Below are 14,595 nucleotides of genomic sequence, written 5' to 3' on the forward strand. Positions count from 1 at the left end.
GAATGTTTTCTTTCAAAATCTCCAAATATTTTGTATCTAAATATCTAAAAACCACAACTAACTAACTATCTGGTATATATTTTTAAAATATTCTTTTACCATGAATTTAAATAAAGGCTTAAAAGATTTCTGTAAAAATCTATTAAAAAAGACAAGTTGCTTTGAAAAAAATAATTTTCAATTCACCAATGCAAAACTCTTACTGTAAATACGTCAACAAAAGGTCAAAGTTAGCAAGAAGTCAGTAATAGTAAGAACAATAATAGCAGTAACTCTAAATGTTTAAAAATATTCGAGGTAAATGTCATATCCAAAAAGATAAAAAATCCATAGCATATTTAAGAGCTCTCCAAGAGATAAATGAACAATTTTTCTGTTAATAAGGATAAAATACTCTCCAGAATTAAGTTAACAGACAAAAGCCACTTTATTGCAAAGCCCAAACATAAGCTTTAAAATAATTAAATCAAATAAATCGCATGTCTATCCAAATAAAATACAAATAAACAGCCCGAGCAAAAGTCACAGAAACAATAAAAATAAGATTTGACAGAAACGTTAAACGATTAAAATGTTTGTGAAGTGCTTTGGGAATTACTTTGTAAATACTTCCAGCTATCTCAAGTTGATGTCGGTGACGTACAAGAAAATAAGCAAAATAAAACCATATCTATAAATGTTGTATATATAGTAAGTGATATTAAGTACAGTTGCGCCAAAACACACTAGAAGCCAGTTTAAAACTAACCAATAAATGTGAGTTGATGTATACCTTACGATAAACCAATAATAAACACTTGATATTTGTGAAAGAAGACCAACATCCACTATTGAGCGATAACCAAACGTGCTGGGCACGTGAAAGAGGTTGAAGCTCCAGCCGGATCACAAGTATTTAATTTGTCCCCACTCTCGGGAATCAGTCTAATCACGGGGCCAAAACTAATTAAATGATAATGCCAGCGGTGGGAATGAAGCAGCCGAATCTGGGGACACGTGAAGCAATCAAAGCATCAACAAGCGCCGATATCAACCCGCAAACACGGCCGCAATCAGGGGAATCTAATCAATCATCGGTCGGCCAGTTGCCTTAAAAGCACCCGGTCTTCCCGGGGCGGCATCAGTTGCGAAACATGAAGTGTCTAGTGTTAATTGCCTTGAGTGGCCTCTTCCTGGCCATTGGCCAGGCCAGGATCCTGCCGAAGGAGGATCTCCCCTGGGAGTTACCTGCGGTTCCGGAATTGGTGAACGAGATTGAACCCAGAGAAGGTGAGTCAGAAGTGAGAGGATCCTTAAGGAACTACACTTAAATGATTCTTACCCTTTGTTTTATATTTGCCAATACTTTATAACATTTCAAAAGTTTAAGATGTTGGACATATTTATTTATAAAGTCACAAACAAGTATAATTGCTAATTTTGTATACTCTTTAATACATTTTAATTTATATATTATTCTAATACTCTCTATAAATTTATAATCTGTATATATTACATAAATAGAAGTTTTGGTGAACTCGAGGACACAACGATCTTAGCATTTCAACATTTGTGTAATATTTATTAGTTAACATTCTTCCTATTCATTACAAGCTAAGTTACATACCAACCAAAACAATTTTAACCCAACACCCCTCCCTATTTAAGCTGGATGTTCCATTAAGATCCGTAGCTCCGAGCTGAAGGATCCCCAGCCTGTGCTGATCAAGGCGGGAACGTCTGAAATAGTTGGCTTCTCGGACAGTGGCAATGTGGATGTGGATAAGGACAAGGCTATTGAATTCCACTGCACCAGCAGCCTGGCTTCTCCTCTGTCCGGGAAGTCTGTGACCGCCAAGTGTGTGGGTGGCACCACCTTCAAGATCGACGATAAGGAGCACGACCTGTCCGCCATTAAGTGCACATCCTGGCCAGCTTTTGTGGGCAAGAAGTCGGGTTCCAGCTGCAATGGGGGCACCACTCTGATCAAGGTGGGCTTTGAACTGTCCGGTTCCCGGTTCGCCACGCAGTACGAGGTGTGCTTCAACGAGGACGAGGAGGTGACCAGGTATGTCTACCATCGCCTGGAGCCGGGAAACAACTACTATGCCACCGGAGTGGATCGAATCACCTTCGGTGCTGGCGGTTACTTTGCGGGCAAGAACGTGGACAAGCTGTACACGCAGGCGGTGCAGAAGGAGACCATCGACAAGGAGTTGGACATGGACTCAGCCCACTACTTCGACTCGGCGAAGAACATCTTCCTGGCCCGCGGGCACATGGGTGCCAAGGCTGATTTCGTGTTTGCCCCGGAGCAGAGGGCCACCTTCCTGTTCATCAACGCCGCTCCCCAGTGGCAGACCTTCAATGCCGGCAACTGGGCCCGCGTGGAGGATGGAGTTCGAGCCTGGGTGGCCAAGGAAAAGAAGCACGTGGAGTGCTGGACGGGAGTCTGGGGAGTGACCACTCTGGCCAACAAAAATGGAGAGCAGAGGCAGCTGTACCTGTCCCACGATAACAATGGCAACGGTCTGATCCCAGTGCCCAAACTCTACTTCCGAGTGGTTATCGAACCCTCGTCGAGGAAGGGCATCGTTCTGATCGGCGTGAACAACCCCCATTTGAGCCTGGAGGAGATCAAGCGAGACTATATCCTCTGCACGGATGTCAGCGACAAGATCGACTGGATCAGCTGGAAGAAGACGGACCTCACCGCTGGGTACTCATACGCCTGTGAGGTCGCCGAGTTCCGCAAGAAGGTGGATCACCTCCCCGAATTCTCAGTCAGTGGTTTGTTAGTCTAAGTCTCTAACGGAATAAATAAAATCCTTATATTATACTGTATCTGTTTTAGATTTAAAACTGGGAGTAGGAAAGCAAATGTATTTTGCAAAAGTTTAAGGAATATCATTTTAAGATTATGTTGGGTAATAACACATTCTCATGATAGACTCAAAGTAAAATACACCCAAACAAAACAAACTTCTTTATACCCTTGCAGAGGGTATATTGATTTCAGTCAAAAGTTTGCAACGCAGTGAAGGAGACGTTTCCAACCCCATAAAGTATATATATTCTTGATCAGCATGACTAGACGAGTCGATCATGTCCGTCTGTCCGTATGTCCGTCCGTTTCTACGCAAACTAGTCTCTCAGTTTTAAAGCTATCGGGCTGAAACTTTCCCAAAAGTCTTATATCTTTTGCAGGTAGTATATAAGTCGGAACCAGCCGGATCGGACAACTATATCTTATAGCTCCCATAGGAATAATCGGAAAAAAAAATTTTAAAAAATTATAATAAATAAAATAACATTTTTTAATTAGTTTTGAATGTCGAATTAAATTTTATCGAAATTGGACGACTATATCATATAGCTGCCATAGGAACGATCGGAAAACTGGTGGAAAAATAATATTAAACAAATTATAGCTTCGGTGTTTTTTAACATATAACCTCCTACGCTTGGAAATAAAATTTTTTAATTAGTTCTGAATTTCGAATTTAATTTTATCAAAACCGGACGACTATATCATATAGCTGCCATAGGAACGACCGGAAAATTGGTAGGAAAATAACATGAAACAAATTACAGCTTCGGTGTTTTTTGACATATTATCTTATACTATTGGGAATATCATTTTTTGTGTTTTTAAATTTAATAATTATAGCTGCAAGGGTATACAAGCTTCGGCTTGCCGAAGTTAACTTCCTTACTTGTTTTGTTTTGTATTAAACTTTTTCAAAAAGGTTTTTCTAACATATAAAAATGATACCAAATATTGGCAAAGAGTGTACTCTACAACCTATAATATGTATTAATTCATATTTTGCCAGTGTTAGCTGTCAAATTATTTAAAATTTCTCTGATGTTACTAGTGAAACACAATGTATCAAGGAAATTGTGTAGTTTCCTACTGTTTCTCATGCTGCTCCTGCCGTCCTACGAAGCTGGTGGTCCGATCGGGAGTCACTTTATCCGTCGGCGGGCGAAACGCCTATCAAGTCCCTACTTCGAAGAGGAGAAAACTCTGGTACTGGCGAAATATGTGGTCTCCATTCGGTCTCGAACGCCCCGAAAGTTTTTTGGCGACAATCACTTTTGCGGTGGGGTCATAATTTCGAGAACCTACATCATGACTTCCGCCCACTGCGCCATGGAGTAGGTATAGAAAAGTTGTATATTCGTTTGCATCCTCCTAACTATGTAACCTATGCAACAGCAAGCGCAAGATCATACATCGAAGTCGGGTCTTGCTCATTGTGGCTGGAACCGCGAATCGTCTGAAGTACCGGGATGGTCTCACTGTGCACATTCCAGTGCAGAAGATCTTTGTACCGGAGCAATTCACGGTGTTCAACACGAACAACCTTGCGCTGATGATGCTGGCCAAGAAACTGCCCTTGGACAATCCGCGCGTGGGTGTGATCAGTCTGCCCACGACTGACCCCGAACCGGGTGTTAACTACACGGTTCTGGGCTGGGGACGGGTCTATAAAGTGAGTTGCAGTTCTGAATTGTAACGAGACCAATATCAAATGCTTCTAGGGCGGTCCCATGGCCTCCAACATCCTGCACATTGACGTGGAGCTGTTGCCCCGGGAGATCTGTGAGAAGAAACTTCACACCTTCAAGGAGGAGATGATGTGCGCGGGAAACCTGAACAACAGCCTGGACGAGAACCCCTGTGCCGGGGACACTGGGAGTCCCCTAATCCTCAACAGAACTGTATTTGGGGTGGTGACTTATCGAATTGGATGCGGATCCAAAACCTTGCCCTCGGTTTACACAAACGTCTATGTCCACATGAACTGGATCAATGATATCATGGCGAAGAACGAAGGGAACCGCATGGAATATACTCTAAATTGTCTACTAACCTCCATTGGCATACTCATGGGAAATAAAATTCTGAAAAGTTGTGGATTTTATTAGGTCACCATTTAAACGAGCAGACCTCCCTTGGCGGTCAAGGCGGGCAGGTGCTTAACGGTCTTCAGGAAATCGGCGACCTCACAGGCATAGGACCAACCGGCCTTAATGTCCGTGGTCTTCCAGTTGATGTAGGTCACCTGGTCGCTGACGTCCGTGCAGATGATGTAGTCGCGCTTGATCTGCTCCTCGGTGAGATGGGGATTGTTGACGCCCACGAAGACAATACCCTTGTGGGAAGTGGGATCGATGACCACTCGGAAGTACAGCTTGGGCACCGGGATCAGGCCGTTGTTGTTGCCATCCTTGGCCAGATACAGCGGGGTCTCCACACCTTGCTTGTTGGGCAGAGTCGTCACACCGTAGACTCCAGTGTAGCAGTTCACATTCAACTTGTTCTTGGACACCCAGGCCCTCAGACCATCCTCCACGCGGGCCCAGTTTCCGGCATTGAAGGTCTGCCACTGGGGAGCGGCGTTGATGAACAGGAAGGTGGCCCTCTGTTCGGGAGCGTAGTCGAAGTCAGCCTTGGCGCCCAGGTGACCACGGGCCAGGAAGACGTTGGTGGCAGTGTCGAAGTACTGGGCCGCATCGCCGCCCAAGTCATTGTTGATCGTCTCCAGTTGGGTGGCCTGGGTGTACAGCTTGTCCACGTTCTTGCCATCGAAAAAGCCGGCCGTCTGGAAGGTAATCCTGGCCACTCCCGTCTCGTAGTAGTTGCTGCCGGGCTCCAGCTTGTGGCGAGTGTAACGGGTCACCTCCTCCTCCTCGTTGAAGCAAACCTGCATCTGCTCGGCGAACCTCGAGGAGTCGATTTCGAAGCCCACGCGGATCACGATGCCGCCGTTGCAGGTGGCCCCCGACTTGACGGCCTTGAATCCCGGCCAGGCCTTGCAGTACAGGTCCTTGAACTCGAAGTTAGATCCGTCCACGCTGAAGGTGGTGCCACTCACACAGCTGGCGGTGAGCAGATTCTGGGAGTGGGTGTTGAAACCGGAGGGACACCACAGCTGGAGGGAGGCGCCGGACTCGAAGTCCATCACTCCGACATCGGAGAAGGGATAGAAGTCCTCGGAGTCGGTTTTCAGGTAGATGGGCTGCGGACTGGGAAGGCCTCCGCGAATGGCCACACTGCAAGCTTTAAGAAATGATTCATTAATTATTTTCAAGCTATATACAAGCTTTTAGTTGAATATTAAATGTTTTCCACAATCGTTTTCTTTAATAGATTTGGAATGTGTTATGTTTAACAACCCCATGACATAAGTTGCTTATTCCTAATTTATTTAAACCTTTTTTATACCCTTGCAATGGGTAAAATGATTGCAGTCAGAAGATTGCAACGCAGTGAAGGAGACGTTTCCCAATCCATAATATATATATTCTTGATCAGCATCACTAGACAATTATCCAATTTTAAAGCTATCGGGATGAAAACTTCCCAAAAGTCTAATTTATATTGCAGGTAGTATATAAGTCAGAGCGAGACAGATCGGACAACTTTAGTTATATATATCATATAGCTCTCATAGGATGATAAAAAAAATATTATTGTACAAACATTATAACTTCGGTGATTTTTAAATATTAATTTTTACTCTTGGGAATATTCTTTTAATATTTCAGAACTTTGAATAAAATTAAAATAAAAATCCGGCGACCTTATCATATAGCCGCCATAGGAACGATCGGATAATTAATGTCATAATAATGCAAACACAGTTATATTTCGTTTTCGGTAAAAATATACGGTAGTAAATTGATATTATTAATAATAATAATAATTATTAATATTTATATATCTGTAATTCGTTGTTAGTTCTTCTAAAATGGGAAAGTTCTGTACGTACAATGCTTACAATGCTTACTTGCAATACAACGAACTGCAAGGCACTTCGGCTTGCCGAAATTAGCTTTCTTTCTTGTTTATATTTCAGTTGTAACTATTTTAAAAACCCGTTTGTTAGTTTAAAGTGTAAGCTTTCCACTTATTATTTTAATTTTAAAAGAAAAAAATTGTTTGGAAAGAAACATTTGTAAATATTGGAATAGCTCCGTCTTGATTAAATAACATTATCGTAATTAGATAACCTACCTCCTGAACGACCCACGGGTTGGGGAGGTGCCACAGCCACGCGTTCGAAGATCTCGTCCTCCTGGACAAGTGGAGGGAGCTCCACCTCCGGATAGGGAACTCGAGCCCAGGCAGTTGGGGCCGCCAGCAGGCCAATCAACAGCAGTGAGAATTGAACGCACTTCATTTCAGTTTTAACTACCTTAGGGCTCTCGAGCCATCTTTAAATAGTCTCAGGCCATATCGCGCAATTAATGAAAAATAGTTAATACTAATAAAATCTCGCCATTTCGGGCACTATCTCTTTCGGAACAATATAATATTGGCCTTATCTACATACAAACGTGAAGTTGCGAAGTGTGCGGTTTTTTTGTCGTCTTACGTAGACTCATTCATTCGATCTTAATTGGTTCGAGGCACTTTGCGTCGATTACTTTGTGGACGAGTGGGGAATATAAGGGAATTACCCAAACAATGCCGATAACTTGTCTACAAAAATAGAACGTATTTTTTTAAACGTTTCATCCAGAGGTTTATCTTTGGCGTACTTCTGGTATTACAATCACAGCTCTCGCTCTTCCATTGTTTTTTTAATTTACCAAGATATTTGAGTTTAGAGTTTAATTAAAAATGTTGATACTTAATTGTGATTACAAAAGAAACAAGTTCAAGACAAGTTTAAGCTGTACATGCTTGTAAATACTTATACAGAAACTACATTTGTCCTGAAAGATTATTTCCTATTTGTTTCAAAATAACGAAAAGAATATATTTATTTTATTTACATTTCATTTAGAAAATAATTATGACATCTCCGCACATCAACTGTCAATTGGGCTTGCCCATCCAAACTCGTAGTTAATGAGCAACTTATTTGCCTCCTAATTCAGTTATTTAATCAGCAGTCAAGGAGAGTGGTTCCCCCAGGTTCTCCTTTCACTTAGCAATAATTTATAATCAACAAGTAATTAAGGCTTATGGCCGCAGCAGGATTCAAATTTCTTGTGGCGATTGGAATTTCCTAGGCTTTCCAAGGATACCGAGAAATTAGAACGTATGAACAGAATTCCAGGAGTTTGAGGGAAAAACTCTCCCCAAAGAGCCATAGAAAGAGCTCGTTAATCATTATGTGGCGCCATCTAGCAACAGCCCCTGGCCCCTGAGGTCATTTATCTATATCGAATCAATTAGCGAACACCTTGAAGCCTTCTTTGCCGAAATCGGGGAAATGGCATGGCAACACCTTTCTCCCTTTGTTCGGATTTCCTTTCGTCCTTGCTACGTGCCAATTTGGCTCGTTTTGTTCGCTCATTCGTAAGTCTAAACAAATCATCAATTTTCACAAATTATACGCGATACCCATCTCCACAGGCCGGGGTTCTGGCTGTTCCTCCGGCTGTTCCTCCCCATCCGCATCCGTCGAACTTACCGTATCCGGCTGAGGTCCTTGTCCTTGGGACTCGGGCCTAATTGCCCGACTATCTCTGTTCGCTGCTTTTCCTGCTGTGCGCCGCTGTTCATTTTACATTCCATTAATTAATGTCAATGGCCGACGAACTTTGACATACTGAGCTCTATTTTATATCCCTCTCGATGTCTCCAACGGCAATTTGGTGGGTTAGCCTAATGGAGCATTTGAAGAAAGATAAGTATTCGGTTGATTGAAGTCGGTCGCAGTTAAGCTTTTGATTTGAATGTTCATCCAAACCTTTTGGAGAATCTTTTCAAATCCTACAAAGCTTTTAGAAAATTGCGAAAGAAAATAATTTTTAAACTGAATAAAATTTAAGTATTGTCTTTTTTTGCGGAATATGAAATTATTCAATTTATATGCTTTTATATTTTTAATTCTTTGCCAACTGCAAATTTAATTTAATTCCGGAAAACCGAAATCTTCTTTTTTCATTTGCTGAGAAGCAGGCTCTCAATAGATGTATCTTCATTTCCCCGTGTCATAAATTATCGCGCCAAATTTATGAGTTTCCAATCAATATTAATTGACTGTGAGATACTTTACAGGCCATTTCATTAGCCACCTGACGCCACAGAAACCATTTAACTTAAATCGCTTTCATCGCACTCACGATTTCATCGCACGACAAACAAGCATAAAAACACTTGAAAAAAAGAAAAATCGAGGAAAAAAGGAGGCACACAATTTAATCCGAATTTTACTTGATCTGGCACATTGCATTGAGGAGCTTCGCACCATTCAAGGGTCCCAGCCTTGATAAATGGCCCTTATTAATAACATACGTGTGGGCGTGTTCTGTATCTCCGTGGGTGTGTTCGAGTCTATATACTGAGATACCTTTGATTGATAAGGCTGCCTAAGCGTGTTTGCCCAACAGGGAAAGGGCGAAGGGTAAACGACGACGAGCTAACGAATAAATGAGCGATTTTGGACCTTTTCAACAGGTTTCTCGGGGCTCTTATGTTCAGGCAAATTGAAAACGGGGAGTCAATAAAGCTGTAGACAGTCAGACATGGCCAAGGGCTAGACCGGGACCCTTTGAATGGAAGTGTGTTCATTAGGGTGAGCTAAGTTCCAGAGATTTTACAAGATGTTTAAAATGCAAACCTTGTGAAAAATGCTAAATTTTACACATTTTATTGCTCAGCTTGTATATTTCAAATAACACAATTTTGAAAACTTTAAATATATATATTAACAAAGTTTGAGATTTTCTTTTCTCAGAACATCATCAAATTAATGGTCAGGAATGTAAAACAAAGTTAATTTTTAAGTTGTTGTATTTTAAGATTATTAAGAATTTGCAGTAAGGTAAAGTGGTTAACCCTAATACAGATTCACATGTATGTCTGCGCAATGATGGATTAAATGTATTTCAAAGGCGTGAAAGCCAAAAGGTAGCACAAAGTAGCACATTGTGGTTGCATAATAAACATTGGGCATACTTCAATTTAGCTTAGCCTGCGGCAACACAAATACAACACAAAAATAATAGAGCCCAAAGGATGCAAAACCCCAACTAAGGTAGCAAGGGTTGCAAAGGTTCTATAAATACACACACTAATTGTCAAAGGCCCGTGGTCTTTTGTACCCTATGCAAATCATTCACAACCCGCCGCAATCTTGTGCAGCCAAGTGAAAGATCTCCGATAATTGCAATGTCTTCAAAGGATAAGCCCTTCGACATGGAACGCAATCTACATGAAAAATAGGTCACCAGCCCAGCATACAGATTTGCATTAATTTAAGCTCAATAAACCCGACAAACATCCATTTGGAGTACCGGATAAAAGGGAAACTCTCTCGATTCGAAGAGCAATCATAAACTTTTTCATCCCATATGGATTACATAAGTGCAACATGGATGGGTGGAAAAAACACAGTGAAGTATGAGCGAGTACAAAAAATGAACTGACCAAGCGAACACACAGCGTAAAAATTATAAAAGTAGTTGAACATGACAGGCGCACGTCCAAAAGCATGAGCGAAATGATTAATGAACTGCCGCCATCTAAGGTCGCCAATTTACTCACTGCAAGGAATGGCTCTTGTGTGAAAGTTGAAGTGAAAAACTGCAGAAGTAGGTTAGAAAAAACACAAAGCGGATATGAAAACTTAAAGGTTTAAAAAATAATAGGGCATTCACTTCAACCCATGCTTAACCTTAGATCTGTAATTGTTTCTTTTGGATAAAAAAACCTATATTTGTTCAATAAATAGAATTCTAGGTAGGCTGCTAGTTGACATAACTTATATTAGATGCTTTAAATTCTACCTCAAATTGTATTTCTAAATTTATGTTTCGGTATCTTCTTAAAAAATTATCCTTTACCTCACAATATGCGGCACTTACAAATAGTAAAATATATACAACCACGTTATGCAATAAACACGGTTTTGTTCCCGCGTTTCATGTCTAAGTCTGGCAATGCAAAATCTGGATCAGGATCTGGAGATAAGGAAGGTTAATTGAGTATGGTATTAGTGTTCGAGTTTACTAAAGTTTACTTTCTAGCAGATGCTAAATGTAAGGAGGGCAAGGATGCAAAGTCTTCTGAAAAAGCCACAAAACCAGCTGAGGCAGTAAAGAAACCCACAGAGGCAGTAAAAAAAGGTTAGACATAATAATATTTGAGCGAAATAGAAGGTAACTCCCCCATAGATACAGCGCCGAAAGAGGTTAAGGAAACGAAAATCACGCAGCCAAAAGACGAAACAGTTATATCCGGCGGTTCAAAATGCCCGCCAAAAATCAATCCAGCTGCAGAAATCAGTAAAACTAAAAAGAAACTAAGAACATGTGATGAAATATTACTGGGCAAAGGTAATCAGAAGAAAAAGAAACCCGCTCTGACGGCAATTCAAGGAGGAGACTTGGGCTGCCCCGGCAAAGTTGATAAAAAACCACGTCAGTATTTTTCTAAACTTATCGATCTATAAAAACTAACGTTAATCTGTCCAGCAATTGTTGCTAAGCATGCCAAGCGATGGCAGAAAATCTCGCTATTCGGAGTCCTGCCATTGATAGCCATCCTTAGTCTTTTGGTGTTCAGCACTCGGATAGAAGGGGATCGCCTTGAATTTAAGAACTATACCCACATGTACAAGCGATCGAAGCCCTTCTGGTTTCGAGATGGAAATCGCACGGCCTTTCACAACAGCCATCTGAATGCCTTGCCCCCCGCAGGATATGAGGACGAGGTGGATGAAAGTGCCATTGGCAAGGATCCAGAGTCTGAGCCGGATAAAAAGGCTCGGCTAAAAGAATTCGACAAAGTGGTCAAGAACTGGCGCAAGCATTCATCCAAAAGAGATGCCCAACTTAAGAAGGAGGCTGCTGCTGCAGAAAAGGAGGCTAGAAGACAAGAAGCGCAATAAAAACATATTTTTATAAGGTCCTTGAAGTTTAAGATCGTAAAATAATTATTAAGCGAGCAGAACGTAGAAGTTAAGAAGGCGGGGAAAAAAGAATAATCATATTGTCCACCATAATAAAAACTGCCTACCTATCTATGATCGATGTCTAACTCATTTATATTGTATGGGGAGGTGTAGGGTAAGGTGACGAACTCGTCAAGTCTCAAAAATTTTAAATAATTGAAGTCGATTTCCCGTATTGTATGTATTTTTATTTATATTATTATGAATTTGATTAATTTGGTACTTGGAACTTTGTGTTTTATTCTTTTCCGCCTTATGACGCCCAACGGTACCTTGTAGGGTATCGTGACGAATGAAGGGTAGGCTATAAAGATTTAATTTTTTTGGTATTTGTTGACATATCGTTATTTGTTTCTTTTCTACATCCGACAACAAAAAAAAATTCTTTTTTGTTGAATTTTGCGAACTAGTAAATTTAACAACTTAATTAGTTCAATTTAAACCAAGAACTGGAGTAGACTTTTTATACCCGTTACTCGTAGAGTAAAAGGGTATACTAGATTCGTCGGAAAGTATGTAACTGGCAGAAGGAAGCGTTTCCGACCTTATAAAGTATATATATTTTTGATCAGGATCACTAGCCGAGTCGATCTAGCCATGTCCGTCTGTCCGTCTGTCCGTATGAACGCTGAGATCTCGGAAACTATAAGAGCTACAATACTAGGATTAGGCATGCAGATTCCTGAGCAGCGCAAGTTTGTTTCAGCAGAGTGTCACGACCACTCTAACGCCCACAAACCGCCAAAACTGTGGCTCCTACAGTTTTGATGCTAGAATAAAACTTTTAACTGAAATGTATTGTTCTCATCAATACCTATCGATTGACCTAAATAAAAGTTTGCCGCGCCCACTTTAACGCCCACAAACCGCCCACAAATGCCCACAAACTTCAAAAAATCGTACGCAGCGCCATTTTGTCACGCGAATATGCCACGCCCACTCTTACGCCCATAAACCGCCCAAGCCTGTGGCGCCCACAATTGTAATGCTAGGTAAAAAATTTTAACTGAAATGTATTGGTCTCATCAAATTTGCCACGCCCACTTTAACGCCCATAACGCTTAAATCTGTCTACCGCCGGTAGGTGGAGCATTTCAATATCGCTTTGCTGCTTGCATATCTCCATTTCCCTTTGGTCCCTTTAGCTGAGTAACGGGTATCTGATAGTCGGGGTACTCGACTATAGCGATTTTTCTTGTTTTGAATTGTACAGATAAATTTGTATTCCATTATTGTATACTTTCAACTTTTCTTGAAAAAAAAGATGATTTTCACATCTGCCTACATTTTAGTCTGTATTTATTAGTTGGTGACGTACCCTATACCTTATTAAAGTGAAACAAATATTTGTTAACGCCAAGAGCTGTAACACTTAACTCCGCTGGAATTTTATCATCAACTTTTACAGAAATATGCTATTGCAACTTTCTGGTTTTAAATCGTTTAAAAATATCTGTTTTGGAAAAGTAGCATTCACGTTCGTCACTATACCCTACACTCCCCTATTTCTTTAATGGAACTGAAATAATAAACCAAACCAACACAGAGCTTCAGGCTAGTTAACAGTTATGCATTGTTTAGGAGCTAAATTGGTAAAATATTTTATATTTTTCTTAACCAATTTAAATGTTATATTGTTGACCCAATTACCGGGGCTATCTAAAATTCAGTTACCCTCGTCTTAATTTGTTCCCTTTTCTTTTAAACATAAACTGATTGGGAAAATGTTTTCGGAGTGGAAAATCTTTTCCTGTTCGTTTGCGCGGATGAATGATTGCCCTAACCAAATGGTAGCTGTGTGAATCGTGATTTGTCCTTGGCGTGTCTCCCCACTCGCCAATCTGTGCGATAATCTGGTGTTGCAATCAGCGCTATCTGCCTTGCCACAAATCGCAGCCACTTTTGTAGGGCCTTCGCTTCCGGCCTTTTCCCTTCCCTTTCCGCATTTTGGCCATTTGTTTTTCCTGCTGTTTTTCCTCTAATGGCTTTCCTTTTTTGCTACGCTGCGCTTCAATAACTTTTATCACTTTTAATTGGATTTTTCTTTATAGTCAACGCATGTCTTAGAAGACTAACACATGTTCAGATTGTAATTGTGTTAATGTCTTCGAAAGTGGGGGTGTATGCGTGGGCATGTCCTTTATCCTTGTGTTTGGTTTTTGTCCTGTGACATCCTGCTAATACCAGTGCCCTCTATATTGTGCATGTGTGTATATATATTCCTGATCAAATTTGCTTATTTTTCGCTGCCTTATTTTTCTTTCAATTTTCTTAATTGCTTCTCAATGCTCATGCCATCAGGCCGTAACTTGGCTCTTTAACTGATTTTATTTAGCTTATTAAAAGTTGACTTAGTAAGCTTTGAAGGAGATAATGGTATGTAAAATAAGTTCAGTAGTTTGTGTTTCCGTAGATAACTATTTGGGAAAATGAATTTTTTTGGAATTTTCGTTCTTATTGAAGTCTAACTTATTTTGATTTAATACTCTGCAACTGGTTGAGATCCCTAATTCCCATTGTCTTGTAGAATAACATATAGTTCAGGGCCATGGTATATCTATCATATTTTCTTTTGTCATTCTAAAAATTTTATAGATTAGGTTGGACATTATAATATAATAATTATAACTAACCCTTCAGACTTCATTTATTTCGACCGATACAAAAAATGTTAAATCATCTTAGTTATTATGTT

At 40.5% G+C, this 14,595-nt stretch overlaps 4 protein-coding genes across 6 annotated transcripts; 3 read left to right on the plus strand and 1 right to left on the minus strand.

Annotated features, from left to right (window-relative positions):
- The first annotated feature begins 1,109 nt into the window (after nt 1–1,109).
- On the plus strand, nt 1,110–2,823 carry LOC119554358. The gene is made up of 2 exons (XM_037865225.1): nt 1,110–1,269; nt 1,648–2,823. The coding sequence occupies exons 1-2, from the start codon at nt 1,134–1,136 to the stop codon at nt 2,781–2,783; spliced, it is 1,272 nt and encodes a 423-aa protein (XP_037721153.1). The 5' UTR covers nt 1,110–1,133; the 3' UTR covers nt 2,784–2,823.
- A 1,010-nt stretch (nt 2,824–3,833) lies between these two features.
- On the plus strand, nt 3,834–4,914 carry LOC119553257 (trypsin-2). 2 transcript variants are annotated; one of them, XM_037863543.1, is made up of 3 exons: nt 3,834–4,140; nt 4,202–4,478; nt 4,528–4,914. In XM_037863543.1, exons 1-3 carry the CDS (start codon nt 3,848–3,850, stop codon nt 4,912–4,914), a joined length of 957 nt encoding a protein of 318 aa, XP_037719471.1. In that variant the 5' UTR covers nt 3,834–3,847. The 2 variants fall into 2 exon arrangements, with proteins under 2 accessions (XP_037719471.1, XP_037719472.1); XM_037863544.1 differs by lacking the exon at nt 4,528–4,914 and having other exon boundaries at nt 3,834–4,144; nt 4,202–4,341.
- LOC119553256 lies at nt 4,884–7,172 on the minus strand. Its single transcript, XM_037863542.1, has 2 exons — nt 7,007–7,172; nt 4,884–6,049 (listed from the first exon to the last, which is right to left on the minus strand). The coding sequence occupies exons 1-2, from the start codon at nt 7,170–7,172 to the stop codon at nt 4,923–4,925; spliced, it is 1,293 nt and encodes a 430-aa protein (XP_037719470.1). The 3' UTR covers nt 4,884–4,922.
- Nucleotides 7,173–10,685: 3,513 nt separating this feature from the next.
- LOC119555530 lies at nt 10,686–11,863 on the plus strand. Of its 2 annotated transcripts, none has more exons than XM_037866959.1 (4): nt 10,686–10,923; nt 10,975–11,073; nt 11,122–11,367; nt 11,422–11,863. In XM_037866959.1, exons 1-4 carry the CDS (start codon nt 10,800–10,802, stop codon nt 11,835–11,837), a joined length of 885 nt encoding a protein of 294 aa, XP_037722887.1. In that variant the 5' UTR covers nt 10,686–10,799; the 3' UTR covers nt 11,838–11,863. The 2 variants fall into 2 exon arrangements, with proteins under 2 accessions (XP_037722887.1, XP_037722888.1); XM_037866960.1 differs by having other exon boundaries at nt 10,688–10,923; nt 10,978–11,073.
- Nucleotides 11,864–14,595: the final 2,732 nt, after the last annotated feature.

The sequence above is a fragment of the Drosophila subpulchrella genome, chromosome 3L (genome assembly GCF_014743375.2).
Source record: "Drosophila subpulchrella strain 33 F10 #4 breed RU33 chromosome 3L, RU_Dsub_v1.1 Primary Assembly, whole genome shotgun sequence".
NCBI lineage: Eukaryota > Metazoa > Arthropoda > Insecta > Diptera > Drosophilidae > Drosophila > Drosophila subpulchrella.